Source organism: Argentina silus, assembly GCF_951799395.1.
Source record: "Argentina silus genome assembly, chromosome: 2".
Classification (NCBI taxonomy): domain Eukaryota; kingdom Metazoa; phylum Chordata; class Actinopteri; order Argentiniformes; family Argentinidae; genus Argentina; species Argentina silus.
In genome coordinates this window covers 32,356,134-32,373,633 of record NC_139656.1, presented here as the reverse complement: position 1 = coordinate 32,373,633, position 17,500 = coordinate 32,356,134, and the positions used below count along the sequence as shown (strand labels likewise).

Here is a 17,500-nt window from a genome sequence, read left to right as displayed (position 1 = left end):
ACTCGTGCATCATGGGATAGGTCTCTGACATAGCTGGAGGCCTGAGGGCAGGAATGCAGGAGGAATGCCAGGGCCATTTGAGGCCCCATGGACTCCCATCCCACCCACACATAATCTCTCTCTGTCTGTCCCTCTCTGGCTGGTGTGTCTCTCTCTGTCTCACTGTCTGTCCCTCTCTGTCTCACTGTCTGTCCCTCTCTGTCTCACTGTCTGTCCCTCTCTGTCTCACTGTCTGTCTCTCTCTCTGGCTGGTGTGTCTCTTTAATCTCTCTGTCTTTCTGTCTCCTTCCCCTTTCTCTCTCTCTCTCTCTCTCTCTCTCTCTCTCTCTCTCTCTCTCTCTATCTCTCTCTCTCTCTCTCTCTCTCTCTCTCTCTGAGACAAACCTGGGTTCAAACCCAGTCTGTAGTGATAGCACTGTGGCTTAGTGGTAACACATATACTCTCCTCCTGGGGTCGATTCCCCCCTTTGCCTTTTCTGACCTGCACCCCTCTACAATTCTACCTCATAATTGCCAAAGAGCGGCCTGATATTTCCTATAAATATTATTTTGTTTACTGAAATGTTACAGGATTCAAATATGACAAAATTGCAGACCGCACTGCCAACGTGCGACCGTAGAGCGGGTGCCTGTTCTTTACCACTGCTAGATTCAAGTTGTTTAAACGGCCGATCGCTTCATATTTGGGGTAGAGAGGCAATAGTAGATATCATTGGATTTATCAGAAAGAAACCAAAAAAAAATCCCAGCAATCAAAATCACATCCTCGGGACCTCCTAAGAGGTCAGTTAAAGTCATGACTACTTATCTTTGACTCCCATGACGTCTCCAGGACATCATTAGGGACCAAAGCGGGGCCTTATTGGGATGTTCTTAACAACCATTACATCCCCCAGGACGTTCTCAGGACGTTCTAGGGACGTACATGGTCGTGGGTACTTTCCGGGAACATTTTAAGAACTTTCTTATAACTTTTTAAGGACCTTCGCAGGACATTCTCAGGACATATTCACCGTCCATTATAGTTACAATTTAAAAACATAACTAATTGCTTCCCCATTATGTCAACTAAATGATTTAAATGATCGAAAGTCATGTATTCTTTTGTACGCTAATACTAATGCAATTACATTCTGGACATTAAAGAGAAGCCATTCCAAATTAAATCTTAACTTAAATACCACCTTATTGATATTTTACTTACATCGGTTCTAGTGCTACCTATGTATCAATGTTATTTTAAAATACCTGCAAATAGAACGCTTACCTTTTATGAGGTAAAAATGATCAAAATTACTTTGGAGAATTTTCACATAGTTTTTGCTGTCCACTAAATCACTTATGACAGATGCCATGAGTTTTGTTAAATTGCGTAGAAATGCAGGAAATACGTTTAAAATTGCTAAAAAAAATATATAAGATCAGCGCTACACCCATTGTAGCTTGGTTGGAAGACCATGGCACTAGCGACACTTCGGTTGGGGGTTTGATTCCCCCTGGGACCATACATACAAGAAATGTTTCCACTCACTTCACTATAAGTTGTTATGGGTAAAATTACATTATTATCTTGTCGTTGTTATTGTTCTGTCATGCCTGTCTCCGAAAACGCAACATGCCAGCTGAGAGGCTGACAGCAGCAGTGAGAAATGAACGCTCTGACAACATCTGGGATAAAAGCTGAAATATTCTCAGGGCGTCTGGGACTCAGAGACTGCTGTGTCTCCTCACGCCATGGCAGTCAATCTGGGGAGGCTGGTGGAGGTAGAAATCGGAGGACGGACTCATTGTGATGCATGGAATGGAGTGAGGAACGGTCTCCTGTCTCCTGTCACCTCGCCAGGCTTCTGGTTCATATTAGCACTTTTTCCTTTGCTACACTGTGTACTGCAGGGGAGGCTGGTGGAGGCAACACATGTGTTTTATACCATTCCTCATTCCATTCCATTCATTACATTGAGCCTGTCCTCCGATTTCTACCTCCACCAGCCTCCCCTGTAGTCAGCAGCATGGACCTGAGCCTGTAGTGATATGAGTGCTGCTCTTGGATAGTGAATGCTGCTCTAAAATGCACTTTAGTATGAGTGCACTTTAATATCAGTGCTGACATAAAATGCACTTTAAATAAACTCTGACTTGACTTGAACAAGATCACATTGACAGGAGGGTCCTGATCCTAGATCAGCACTCCTACTTTGAGATGGTTTGCGGATACGTTCACATTTAAATAATTTAGCAGACGCTTTTCTCCAAAGCGACTTACAATGAGTACAATGAGTACATTTGTATAAGCAAGTGAATCAACTGTACATCAGTCCATCGTGAGTAAAAACCTTGTATAAGAACACGTGCCATCGACAGTCAGTGCCGGAGAAAGGAAGAAAGGTTCAGTGAACACTTACGTCGGTTTAATCATGTTTATTGAAGATGGTAACACACTTAAGTTTGGTGTAATTGATACTGCTCTTTATACAGTAGCTCCCTGCCAGATGAACTTTCAGGACTGTTGGCGTCACACTGTTTACCCACGGTGGAGTGTTGCATACCCGGCTCTTTTACGCCGTGTCCCTGAGACATGTTATGATGTTTTACATACGTGTGAATCAGCTGTCCGTCACCTGACTTCTTTACAATGGATGTGAGGGGGGGTGGAGAGGTCTGAGGAGGGGGCGCCCAGGTGTAGCCTAAAGAGGTGGGTCTTTAGTCGACGGCGGAAGATAGGTAGTGACTCTGCTTTGTCCTGACAGTAGTGGGAAGCTCGTTCCGCCACTGGGGCGCCAAGGCAGAGAATATGAGCCCTGTCACCAGCCTCTTACCATGTGTGGTAAGATTGGTTGGGAGCCAATATTGAACAATAATCCTTTCATTCCTCTCAGCGATTTCGCTATTTTAGGACAAGAAGTAGTAGGGATATGGATTTATCAGTGTTACAATATCCTACTGTACCTAGAGAGCAGGGAGGCTGAAAAGACATTTAAGGACGGGTCATTGTAATGCATGGAATGGAATGTGGAGTGGTGGTACTGTACAATTCTCATTCCGTTTCCTCTCCTGTAACCCCTAACCCTAACCCTAAAATAATAACCCCTAACCCTAACCCTAACCCTAACCCTGTAACCCCTAACCCTAACCCTAAAATAATAATTCTTCCTTCTTTTACCATTGTGACTGCTGCCAACAGTCCCTGGTCCTACCATAGATTACTTTATCTTATGATGACTGATAGATGATTGTATAGATGATTCACTTACTTAATGTATTTGTTGTGAGTCGCTTTGGATAAAGGTGTCTGCTAAATTCCATTAATGTAAATGTAAATGTTCCATGCATTATAACGAGCCCCTCCTCATGGCTCCGATGCAGCAGCCTGAATTAATAGCACACACAGTTGGAGACAGAGAGAGAGAGAGAGAGAGAGATGGTGCAGTGTTTACAATATCTAGTTCATAAGGCAGGTACAGCATGTATGTACCTATGTCTATTCACGTATATGTCTATTCATGTATATGTCTATTCATGTATATGTCTATTCACGTGTATGTCTATTCACGTATATGTCTATTCACGTATATGTCTATTCACGTATATGTCTATTCACGTGGACAATGAATGAGGGTAATTAAACCATACTATCCCTAACTCTAACCCTAACGCTTACCCTAACGCTAATCCTAACCCTAACCCTAACCCTAACCCTAACCTTAACGCTAACCCTAACCCTAACCCTAAACCTAACCCTAACCTTAACGCTAACCCTAACGCTAATCCTAACCCTAACCCTAACCCTAACCTTAACCTTAACGCTAACCCTAACGCTAATCCTAACCCTAACCTTAACCTTAACGCTAACCCTAACGCTAATCCTAACCCTAACCCTAACCCTAACCCTAATCCTAACCCTAAACCTAACCCTAACCCTAATCCTAACCCTAACCCTAACCCTAACCCTAACCCTAATCCTAACCCTAACCCTAACCCTAACCCTAACCCTAATCCTAGCAAGTTGTTTCATATCAACAGAGTTGCAGTTGAATGTTTGCTGATAGCGTGAGGCAGCACCCTGCCCACAAAGTGTGGTGGACTCCATCTTGGGGTACGGAACATCCCTGTACTGTTGGAGCTCTGGGGCCAGGATTAGGCCTAATCTGTGTCCGGGAAACCGGCGTGTTATTAAAGTGTCTAAACCCACACAGTGTCTCCTAGAGCCTGGCTGAGAGATGACAAACGATTCCTCGAGTTAGACGCTGCTGCTCTGCTCTGTGAGAAATACCCCCTAATAACTCTCAGACGTTTCCCATATTACAACCCTCCCTCCCTCTCTCTCCATCCATCTCCAACGTTTAAGGAGGGAGACATTTTTCACCCAATGTGATCTAAAAACGCCAAAAAAGGGGATTTGATGTGCCGGGAAGGGGGGGGGGGGGGGGGGGCTGGGGGGAGGGGGGTTGTAGAGGGGCGGGGGGGAGGGAGGCCTTGAGGGATTCAAGCGTCTGTTTAATAGCAAAAAGCAAAGAGTCTGATGGGCCATCCGTGACCTTTGTTTACGCTCCGGAGAACAGGGGACATAAAACTACAGCGAGTCCTCAGCGTCTTCAGACTGATAGCCTCTGATCTGGCCTGTCGGCACAGTCGGGGGGGCCACGTCCTAACTGTCACGAGGGGTTTATTTACAACTCCTAAAACTTGGAGACCATAGTAAATCTCCCCCCGTAGCTTTTTCCACATTTCCAGCTCCACAACTTTTATGCGTTGTCTGTGGAAGGCTGTGTTTAAGCAGTAGGCCTTGCCTCGTGCTCTGGAGAGTGCGGTGGGTTAGATAACCCTTGCTGTCGGTGCGTCACACATGTCAAGGCAGGACATAGCTGGGGATCAATTCAGGAAATGCGTGACGATTCATTTAAAATTCGATTAATGAATTGAGCGAATTTGTCTTCTTCGTGAACTTCACTTCGATTCACCCCTTCACATGAACTGATTTGACTGGACCTCAGTCCTGATCGTGGATCAGGCTGGTGGAGGATGGGCCCGTTTTAATGCCTGTCATGGATACATACCATACTGTACAGTTTTTCCCAGACAGAGCGGCCTTTAACGGTCTATATCAGGGATGACCAGCTGAGCCAAAGCACTAAAATCTCCACAAAAATAGCCATCACTGGGGAGTCATTGTACTGTAATCTTCATCTCCGCCTCACAACAAGGCTCTATGTATCTGTGTCAAGTGATTCTGGCGTTTGTGTGTGTGTGTGTGTGTGTGTGTGTGTGTGTGTGTGTGTGTGTGTGTGTCCAAAGCTTTGATTCAACAAGCAGACACACTCAAGTGTAAATAATCAGACTATTTGATAAAGCCTACAGCTTTTAAGGCTAAGGTTAGGGATAGGGATAAGAGTAGGGTTGTCCCGAGGATTCCATCGATGCTGGTGGTAGCCATATAGGCCAGAGTCATATGGACCTGGGATAGACTATTGTTGTGTGCGTGAGGATTTCTGATTAATGCTGCCATCTAGTGTCTAACAAGAGAGTGGACTGTGCTTACTTACACTCACCGGCCACTTTATTAGGTACACCTTGCTAGTATTGGGTTGGACCCCCTTTTGTAGCCCATCTGCTTCAAGGTTCGATGTGTTGTGCATTCAGAGATGGTCTTCTGCATACCTTGGTTGTAACGAGTGGTTATTTGAGTTACTGTTGCCTTTCTATCATCTCGAACCAGTCTGACCATTCTCCTCTGACCTCTGGCATCAACAAGGCATTTTCGCCCAGAGAACTGTCGCTCACTGGATATTTTCTCTTTCTCTGTAAACCTTAGAGATGGTTGTGCGTGAAAATCCCAGTAGATCAGCAGTTTCTGAAATACTCAGACCAGCCCGTCTGGCACCAACAATCATGCCACGTTCAAAGTCACTTAAATCCTCTTTCTTCCCTATTCTGATGCTCGGTTTGAACTTCAGCAGGTCGTCTTGACCATGTCTACATGCCTAAATGCATTGAGTTGCTGCCATGTGATTGGCTGATGAGATATTTGCGTTGTACCTAATGGGTGTACCTAATAAAGTGGCCGGTGAGTGTAACAAGACGTCACACAGCACGTAGCCTGTACCTACAGTAGAGCCTGAGGAATTCTTAACTTGTTATTCCTCTTTTATTTCCATCCCCCCGCAGACCCATAATACTCACACACTCACTCACATACTTTTAACAATGTTCATAGGAGGATTCCAAATAACAAGACTGTTTGATTGATTAATCGATTGATTGATAGATTGTAACCTGTATCTCCTGTCTGCCTGTCTCTGTCTTTCTGTCTGTCTGATTGTCTGTCTGTCTGTCTGTCTGTCTGTCTGTCTGTCTGTCTGTCTGTCTGTCTTCCTGCCTGCCTGCCTGCCTGCCTATCTGTCTGTCTGTCTGTCTGTCTGTCTGTCTGTCTGTCTGTCTGTCTTTCTGTCTGCCTGCCTATCTGTTTGTGTGTCTGTTTGTCTGTCTGTCTGTCTGTCTGTCTGTCTGTCTGTCTGTCTGTCTATCTGTCTGTCTGCCCGCCTATCTGTTTGTCTGTCTGTCTATCTGTCTGCCTATCTGTCTCTCCATCCGTCCCAGGGTCCTTCAACGCCAACCTGCGTCCTCCGGAGACGTTTTTCAAGGTGATCTTCTGGCTGGGCTACTTCAACAGCTGCCTGAACCCCATCATCTACCCCTGCAACAGCCATGAGTTCAAGCAGGCCTTCATCCGCATCTTGCGCTGCCAGTGCCACCCACCGAAGAAGCAGAAGGGCTGGAGGGCCTACTACAACTACCGCTCCCACCTGGGCTCCTCCAACCACTCCTACCTGAACGGCAGCCAGCAGACCCTCTCCTCCGTCAAGCCCAGCCCCCGCTGCGTCAGCCGGGAGGCCAGCTCCAGCTCTTGCCTGGAGCCCGGAGGCTGGAGCCCAGGGACCCTGTCCGCCTCGTCATCCCTGACAGGGAGCCCCTTCCCTGGGCACTTGAGAGGCCTCCCTGGGGCGGTCAGCCACCAGAGCTCCGGCAGTAGCATAAGACCGGGCAGGATCAACCTGGTCTCTCCCCTGGCCAGGGAGCCTACAGCCCACACTAACGGACAGAGTAAGAATGGGGAGGTGGAGTGCGTGTCCATCAGGCCGACGCCTGAGACGAAGATGTAACTTTGACACCCTGTTCACACTGCAGAGCCTGGACCTAGCTGAGCCAAGCCGATCCGAGCTGTACTGGGCTGGCCTGGTCATATACAGTATCCACCATAGTTGCTGTGACAGTGCTGAAAATGATAATGTGAAAAGGAAACGTCTGTCCCAGCAGGCTGAGGTATGGTTTGGGTCGGCCCTGTAGTGTGTAAAGAGTCCACATGCACAGATCTGTATTGACTGAGTACTGACTATCACCAGTATTGACTGAGTACTGACTATTATCAGTATTGACTGAGTACTGACTATCATCACTATTGACTGAGTACTGACTATCATCACTATTGACTGAGTACTGACTATCATCAGTATTGACTGAGTACTGACTATCATCAGTATTGACTGAGTACTGACTATCATCAGTATTGACATGACCCCAGTATACAAAATGGCGGACCAGAGGTGGTAAGCCTGGACAATGTCATGTGATAGTCAGGTGATACTGACATGATGAGACTTTTACAGTGATGTTTAAACAAAGACTATTCCTGGTATCAAGACTATTGCTGGTATCAAAACTATTCCTGGTATCATTATGAATGTTTCAGGACATGGCGGTAACTTTGCATCCAGGTGCATGAGGATATTACATTTATGCTGGACTCTGACATGTGTCATGTGATCAGTAGCTACTGTTGCATTCTGGACGATGTAGGCTTTCTGCATTGTCACACCTGGTCTGCGTTTCATTCCACAAAGTAGTTCCCAGGTCGTGAACTACTAGGTAGGGTGCACACGCAAAAAGACACGTAAAATTGCTCTCGCTTCTTTTGATTTATTGAATTCAATTGAATATAAAGCCAGCCCTATGCTACGACCGCTGCCTTGTTCACTCCCCCTTGGACAGATCTGATCAGACTGGTAAGATATCAGTTCAAGTTCAAAAGCTTTATTGTCCATTTAAGGTAACAATTAACAATTGACATTCGTATTCAGCTACCATTAGTATTCAGCTTCCACAACACGACAACACACATCACACACAAAACGCAACAACATCATTAAAAGTGTACATTGTAAAGTGTACATTGTAGTGTGTACACGTGGAGGTGATGGAGCTGTGGCTTCCTTACCCAGCCCCCTCAGTCCTGTGAGGGGGAGGGAACAAGGGCAGAAGGGAAGGAACAACTTTCTGGAATGAGACGCAGCCCAGATTAAGAATGACCCCTCCAAGGATTTACTATCAGAACCGAATCCCAAAACTCTGTCCTTGGTTCCTCCTCGTGACCTTTCTCTCCTCGCCTCCTTCTCAAAGCCCATTGGAGGAGAACATCTGAGGTCCCTCCCTTTGGACTTAGATTCTCCTCCAATGCGTTTAGAGAAGGAGGCGAGAAGAGAGGACAAACTTTTGAGATTCGGCTGATTTGCTTGTAGCTCTGTTCCCTCCAAATCCCTTAGATCCTCACATCCTTACATGCTCTACATTTGTTACTGAGCAGGTGATAATGATTCATATCACAGAGGTGGATTGTAAACACGCACACGTGATCAGTCAGCTTTCCTGAACCTAAAGGCTGGCGGTAACTCCCCAAGCTACATGTAATGCCTTTAGCTCAGCAGGCTAACACAGTCTTGTGGCACACACAGGATACCCCAGATTTGAACCCAGAGTCACATTTAAACACGAAGGGTTGTTGTTACTTGTTGTAACCCTGTTCAGCATTGTGGAGCACTGGGCTCAGCTTGGGCACCTGCGTATGTAGCGGATGTGGTTTGGAATCTCACTCGTGTGATGAGGTAGCCCTGCCTGAGACATGTAAGTGCAACTATCATCCTCAGACATTGAGGATTTGAGGTTTGAAACCCCGCCCGTCATATGTACTTGCGCCCTTGGAAGGAGGAGTGAAAAAGGGACCAACTCTGCCCTGGTTTTGAATGTTGGGGAGCAGTGCGCTGCATTGGGACGTCCAGTGTCAGAGACATTCTTCTTATCTCGATTTCTGAGGTTGTAACAGAAATACTTTTTTTTTTTCTTTTTTTTTTTACATAATGTTTCTGTCCTATTTGTTTGTATGTTTTTATACCTTTCTGGATGTCAGCTGGCTCTTGCTGCCCAGTCAACGCAATGTTTTGTCGAGATGATTTCATAATCAAGCCTATTGACGCTGATCCCTGTGGCATTTGGGTTTGTGCACACAATTCAAAAAATCATTTGATCATTTAAGTTAAAATGTGTATCATGTGATACAAAATGTGTATCATGTGATTCACCAGACAATATATTGTGTAATGTTATTATTGAACATGCCTTGTTATTGTGAATGTACACGTATGGCTGGCATGTCTAAATATGTGTGATACATGTTGATATATCTTATTGTGGCACACATAGCCCACAGACACTAGAAATGACTGGGAATTGATGTTGTCTTTATTTATTTTCTAAATATCTTGGATGGTGATAGGTTATAGATGATGTAATAGAATGTCATAGGTTCTATAGTATGAAGTGCTGTTTTTCAGAAACGTGTTAGATCTGGTTAGATCCAACTTCAGAGTTCAGAGTTCATTTAATAGCTGGCAACATATCACCATCAGAGAACTGAGATCTATCGTAGATTCCGAGACACTAGAATGGTAATTGGATAGCAGTGGAGGCTGGTAATTGGATAGCAGTGGAGGCTGGTGGAGGTAGAAAATCATTGTAATGCATGGAATGGAATAAGGAGTGGTATCAGACGCGTGTGTTTGATTCCATTCCTCATTCCGGTCCATGCATTATTATGAGCCCTTCCTCTGATTTCTACCTCCACCAGCCTCCCCTGTTGGATAGATACGTTTCAGGATTGTTAACTCAAATGCCTTAATACACAAAAATGCCTCATACAGAAATTAATGTGTTACCTCTCTTGAAAACATATAGTCCAGATAAGATATACCAACCTGTTATCCAACAAACAGATCACTTTGAAACTCTCCTGTCCAACTATAACCGCCTTCTGCTGTTCAGAAATAATGAAGGAGTTGCTGATTGACCCTGAGAAATATACATTGAACTCCTCCAACAACTGCAGCCGACTGTTCACTGTGTATTCTGTCAGCAGACGCAGATGAGTAGATACTGTAGATGTGATGTGATGTGATGTGTGTGTGTCTGTGTGTGTGTGTGTGTGTGTGTGTGTGTGTGTGTGTGTGTGTGTGTGTGTGTAAAGAAATGGATCAAGTGATGTTCTTTTTATTTTGTTTTGGGTGCAGAGGATAAATACATGTGATAAAGAAGCTGTCTCTATGGTTATTTTCTCTAAAGCGAACCCCCCCCCCCCCCCCCCGAGCGCTTGATCAGCCATTTTGCCGCGTCACCCTTCCTGGATTGTGTGAACAGATAACACAAGTGACACTATTTCCTGACAATAAAAACAAAAGCTTTTGTGATGCAGTGAAGTTGCACTGAGTTGCACAATGCAAAATGCAGTGAAGTACGTTAATGCAAAAAAATGCAGTGAAGTTGCTGCCTGTGTCAACTGTCAATGTTTATTCAGACTGTGAAATTGAGTAGACAATTCACAGTCTTCGCCACTAGATGGCATAGTTTATACATACACCTGTGTTGCTTACAGTCTAGAGCAGGAGCAGTTTAGCATTGCAGCCAGAGATTATAGTAAACAAGATAGCAGTTCTGTAGAGAATCTGAAGGACATGCTGACTTAGGTAAAGGCCATATTGTGACATCCTCGAAATTAGGTCCTGAAAAAGACCATGACATGAGTATACAGCATATGGGGATGCCCCCAACATTGTGAGAGCATGTTCTGTTTGCTGGCTAGTCAAAGACATACACTATGATAGCACACAACACAGATTTTTATCTGAGACTAAGCTTACTTTTACAGCATACAGCATATGGGGATGCCCCCAACATTGTGAGAGCATGTTCTGTTTGCTGGCTAGTCAAAGACATACACTATGATAGCACACAACACAGATTTTTATCTGAGACTAAGCTTACTTTTGATAGAGCATTGAAACTTCAATCAACAAGCCGTTGGGACTGCAAACAAGGATATGTACAAGAAATCCATAATGGACAGCGTTCGGTACGTGCTGCTCGAAAGCAAACAAGGGACAGGACAGGCTACCTGAAAAACAAACAAAAGAAATAAAAGGCTGTTTTATTTAAAAAAAAAAAAAGAAAATCCCCCGTCCATCCGAGACGAGTCTGATGAGAAGGAACGGGAGGTCAGGTGACAGCCACACAAAGGGACGTAACAAGGAACTACTCTGTCTGAAACTGAGACGGCACAGTTATGACTAACGCGTATTAATGGAGACAGCTTAGACGTTGTTCAGCCAATGGGACGACTCCGTTCGCACCAGTGTGTGAGTGGGTTCATTCAGACTTATCTGCATTGATGATCTCTCTATTCCAGAATCCATCTCTCTGGAACCTGATACGACCTTGGGTGCATTTATCTCCACAGCCAATGCTACATGTTGATAGATAGGACAATGCAAAAGAAATTAGGCTTAGAGTTGTGTGTGCTCCTTGATTGTGTGTTCACATAAAGGGACAACTGAATCCCCTGTGGCTGACTTTAAGAAGATGATGATGATGATGATGCAAACCCTAACCCTAACCCTAACACTTTGCAATGGCTTCTAACAATAAACATACAGTCCCTCCCCAAAAATATAACCCCTAAAATATACACCCCAACTCCCCAAAACATATTTGTCGTTCCCTTCTTTCATGTCTGATTGAGTTAATTACACTCCACTGATGAGCACGGACATTAATCATATTGATATGTCTTTATTGTTCAAGCTTTGTAGCGTAATGACCTTCTAACGAACTAAATACACCCTCAATTTACAATTAAGCTGCCTGTATAAACACATATTTCGTAGATGACTTAAAAAGAGCTTTCTAATCACACTTGTGGTTGGATGGACGTTGCTTAAAGGGCCTTTTTCCATCTCTCATCTCCGGCAACGCGGTAATATCGACGCTAGGATTCCCTCCTCCCTGTGGCCTCCTCTGTGTTTATACAGGGCTGTATTTACGCAGGGGGAACCGGCCTGCCTGGGGCCCTAGTGGGCACTGTGTTTCCCTCAGAAGCCTCTAGTAGTGTACGCTTTACTGGAGTTCGTCCGGCCCAGATCCTGAACATGTACATACTGTACATTAGCTAGATGCAATACCCCCAGAGTGTATACAACTTTAATGGGGAGGGTGGCGGGGGGGTTGGGGGGTTGGGGGTGGCGGTGGGGGTTCGGGGGGAAGCATGCTTCACATTATTTGTTATTCATCATGATGAAGACGGTGGGTCTGGGTAGGATAGTGGTGCGTGGTGGAATCTTTGATTCACTTTGGTGCACTCCCTTCCTGGCCTGGACTGTGGAGGTAGAACATAGAGGACGGGCTCATTGTGATGCATGGAATGGAATGTGGAATGGTATCATACGACCTCCGCCAGCCTCCCCTGATGTACACGCTGTACATAGATCTTGAATGCATGCATGCTTCTTTGATAACACATGCCAGAGCGCATGCTGTGTACCAGGGGAGGCTGGTGCATGTTGAAATTGGAGGACGGGCTCATTATAACGTGTCATGCACGTGTGTTTGATACCATTCCTCATTCCATTCTGCAATCCCATCCTCCGATTTCTACCTCCGCCAGCCTCCCCTACTGCACACCCAGAGCCGGCCTGTAAGATTGGGAGCTGGGGACTGTTACCTACTGAACACGACTATTTCCACGACTATTTGGACAAAAATGAATAAATTAACTAAAGGTTATCAGATCATTCAAGCCCTGTTAATTCCTGTCAACATTGCTGTTTAAGAAACATGTCCCATCAGGGACACTTATCTAACTTATCTAGGCCTACATTATTTCCAATGTTTGTGTATCTATCAACTTATCCTATACAACATTGACATTTGCAGCTTTGTTATGTCCAAACCATCACATCTACGTTAAATATTAAGTGTTAAACATGAGGCCCGTCAGGCAGTGTGCTTTGAAGACTATAACCCAGTTTTACCTCACGACTCCCTGGTGAAAGAGGATATGGTTTTAAGTCCTAATAACTCCTTAATTTAGTGCTTAAATGACTCCAGGCTGCCGGAGAGCTGCTACTGGGGGCCCCAGTCTCTCAGAGGCCCGCTACAGGGACTGGTTACGGCCCTGTGGGAGCACATGGCACAGCACATGGGTGTGTGTGTGTGTGTGTCTTGTGTGTGTGTGTGTGTGCGTGTGTGTGTGTGTGTGTGTGTCTTGTGTGTGTCTGTGTGTGTGTGTGTGTGTGTGTGCGTGTGTGTGTGTCATTAATCAATGCGGAGCTGTGGGTGTGTTCTTCTGTTTGATTGCCACACCCCAGCCTCAGCCAGAGCACCTCCTGATTTGATAAACAGGAGGGAGGAGAGTGCGGCCTTCACAGACACTCTGACAGGCATCTCTGCTTAATCAGCTCTGTTTGTGATTTCAGGATTTCAAGTACTCTTCAGCCTCCCTGACAACCCCTTTCAGACCAGGAAGTAAAGTACTTTATCAATGCATGAATGAAAAATATATTAATAAATAATAATTTATCTTTGCTTCATTGGAGAGCTCTCTGATGGAACCCATAAAATCATTTCAATCTATGGAGAGGCTGGATGAGGCCGACTTTGTGGGGAAGACTGAACAGGGCTGAATGCTGAACAGCCAACAATTGATCTGATCAATCTGAACATCACAAAGAATCATCACGCCTCCATCTCTCTTCAGCCTCAATGATCTACACAGTACTGCCAAACCATACACCTGACGCAACTACTTCCACTTCCCTTTCTTCTCCATCAGAGGAGGCTGGTGGAGGTACACTGTCAATCGGAGGACGGGTTCATTGTAATGCATGGAATGGAATGAGGAATGGTATCAAACACGCGTTCCTCATTCTGTTCCATGCATTACAATGAGGCCTTGACTCTGATTTCCGCCTCCACCAGCCTCCCCTGTCCTACATGCATTTCCCCCCTGCTAGTGTTATAATCAGCTCTGCCTCCAACGCTGTCATAATGCCCTCTGTGACACATCCACCTTTCTGGCATCCCTCAGCAGTTGACAGGTGACAGGTTTAAGCCGGCGTGAAGTGTGGATTTCAACCTGGCTGTAATTGACATCCTGTTTTGCCGCTCCTCTCTACAGAACGTTGGTGCCACGTTCCCCAACCTGACAATGGATCACGTGACGCGAGCCAGCCATTCCGAGCAGTTTCTCAACATTCTATTCAGTTGGGGCCCCCGAGGCATCTTCTCTGTGGCTGTTTTATGTGGGTTGCGTGTGTGTGCGTCGTGTGTGTGTGTGTGTGTGCGTGTGTGTGTGTGTGTGTGGGGGGGGCACTCCTAGAGCCTGGGGAGAGTGAAATATGAGCAGACATCTCAGATCGACACCTGATGACAAGGTTTCAATAGAGACGCCATACGTTGAAATGATCAATGCAATTTTCCCATGACATCTGGAGGGCACACTGACGGCCCCAAGGCCGACATCAGAGACTAGTCTTGAAGTACGGTGGACAAAAGAGGACACTTAAAGGATCATCCTCGCTGGTTAAGTGACCTTTAGGTGACAATGCCACAGTAACATCACCCAAGTGCGAACAGTGTCCAGTGTCCGTGTTTCAAATCAATGTCAGTCACTGTGTGCGTACAATTCAAGGCGTACTTTTGAGGTCCTTTACTGACTGGCAGCTTGCTCTTGCTCGGTTGGTGCCAGGTCTAAAATGGATGTTGGTAGCGTAACACATTTAACATCTTGCCTTTAACCTGTTGAATTTGACCTTCGTTTACATTTCATAGTCCTGTCCATCCGGTGCATCTGGACTAGTCTCTCTAAGTCGGACTCTACATCTAAATCGAGTGCTCAATTCACCAGCGACACACCAGAGACTCTACCGACAGATAGAGAGTCGTGCTTCAAATGGAGCCGGGGATTTCAAACAGCCTTTTTTTTTTTTTTTTTTAAATAGATCAGTGACACACCACTCACCTGTGGAATACTGGCATCCAAACTTCCTCAGGTAACTCCCTGCTTTCATTTTGTGCATTGCGGGCACATCGGTGTGTAAACAATAGCGTGGGCGGAGGAGGAGGGTCATTGCGTGCAATTCAGGTGGAGCCTACGGCAAAAACGTTTACAAGGGGTGTGGACTTGCTTTCGAACTTCCAACACTGTGTTGGAAGTCTATTCCCTGCAACCCAGAATCTCCATCGAGAAACCACATTCTGGGATCCCAGACTACGTACGGACAGACATGTCACTTTTTCGCAATGCTCCCTGTGTGAAAACACACACACAGACACACACACACACACACACACACTCACACACACACACACTCACACACGCACACACTCACATACGCACACAGGCACACACACATACACACTCACACAAACATACACATTCTCTCACACACACACACACCCACACATACACTCACATACACACACAGGCACACACAGGCACACAGGCACACAGACACCCACACACCCACACAGAAAACACCACTATAATATTTGACACAGTTCTGTCCCAGTGTCCCTTCTATACTGCCCAGAGATGCCAGAGCAGATTAATCATGCTTGGCTGGATTGAAACCTCCCTCTCCGTTGCTAAGCTGCCTGTTGCTAGGAATGCATGAGTAGCCACATTCTGGTAGCACTGCGAGAACATAATTTATAAAATAACTCATCACATCATGTTTAATTGACGCCTTTGATCAGGCACTTTGGGAGAGACCCGCAAATGAGGACCACAAGGCCAGAAAGTGACCTGGGACTGGGACTCATTTGCTGAGTTTCACTCATGAAGCCAAATTCTCAATCTGCTGCCAGGTAATGAAACTAGACATGACAACGAAAGAAAAACACTTGTGGAGACAGACACCTCTTAGTTCAGTGTGTGGAGACACCACCTACCAGTCCAGCGTGCTGTTTCAGGATTTAGACCATTCCTAAACCAATTAACTGTTCCAACCTTTCAACCCACCTACGATTATTTCAAAAGCCTGTCTCATCATGTTCAACTGTTTTCTTCTCTCTTTTCAAAGGTCACTTTTTCACCTTGACCTTGACGCTCCTAATTTGACACACTATCTCACACACGTACAGTACGCACACACCCACATACACACACACACACACGCACGCACAGACGCGCGCACCCTCACGCACACGCACACGTACACGCATACGCACACACAGACTTATTATATTTACACACACTATTTACAGCAAACACAACCCGGATGAGGACGTAAGTGAGAAACACAATTGTAACACCTTGACTCTCCCAGCCAGGCAGTTGTTGCCTCCAGGTTGCAAGAGCAAAGCCAGAGAGAGGTATTTGTTACGCTTGACAACTTCAAATTAAGCAGCAATTATTTTCTGGCGCGGGATCATGACTCGAGTATGTGTTGAAGCAGGCCAACTCTAATAGGGCCACACCTACTGGTAATGACAGGGATTATGAGCGTAAAAGCCACAGATTCCTAACTCTGTGCTGTCACTAACATGCCATAAGCACTAGAAGCATACATAAACACCTCAATTATCAATTCAGAAGGGGTAACATAACAGAAACCTCTCTGCGGTAATATCTTCTGCTCTACATAATCATTCTGCTCAGGCAGTTCTCCTGGTCGGTAGCTGCTTAAGTCAAAACGGAAACAAACCACATTGTTGTTGTTTTTTTAAATGTTATTAGGCGCAAACAAGCAACAACTTCGAGACCAATTGATTTAGGCTACTTAATGAAATATAGCCCAGTGTGGCTTGACATCTTAAGGAAGACTATAGGCTACCGTATGTCAGATAAACTGGTCTGGATAAATTGATTTTGATTTACTTTGAGCAGCGAGATTAACAAGTGGTGCTTTCCCAGGCACTCATTTTTATGGCGCTAAAGTGCAGTAAACTCACTCCTGGGGAGCGGAGGAGGGAGGGCGGCTGTCAGAGGCACAGCTGCTTAAGGAGAGCTAAATTATTAGACTCCAAAGCAGGGCAAAAGACCATCCCATTCCCATTAACCAGCAGTGGCCCCGACCTCTTTAAAATCTGCCCCAACATTCCCTTGTTGTCACCGCTCTGTCTGGCAGAGAAACACGGAGCTCCACGCTGAACGTTCCGCGATGCGATGACTCGCCCGCTGCCGCTATCGCTGATTGGAGGTGCCGTGAGTGGGTCAGAGGGTTCCTGGGCTCTAAATCACCTGAGCGATGGGATAATTGCAGCCCTTTGGGCCGCCGCTCAACCCTCTAATACCCACGGGGCTCTGCTCCGGCGCCACTCGTTGCGCAAGCTATCCCTTGGCTCC

General features: G+C 45.7%; 1 protein-coding gene across 1 annotated transcript in view; it reads left to right on the top strand.

The window, feature by feature from the left end:
* The window catches only part of adra1ba (adrenoceptor alpha 1Ba), a gene marked incomplete at both ends in the record, with an annotated part of 12,801 nt that extends 5,644 nt beyond the window's left edge, over window positions 1-7,157 (top strand). The window contains one exon of the mRNA XM_083691409.1: window positions 6,595-7,157. Within this exon, the coding sequence (XP_083547535.1) occupies window positions 6,595-7,157 (563 nt within the window). The remainder of the gene's footprint in view (window positions 1-6,594) is intronic.
* Window positions 7,158-17,500: the final 10,343 nt, after the last annotated feature.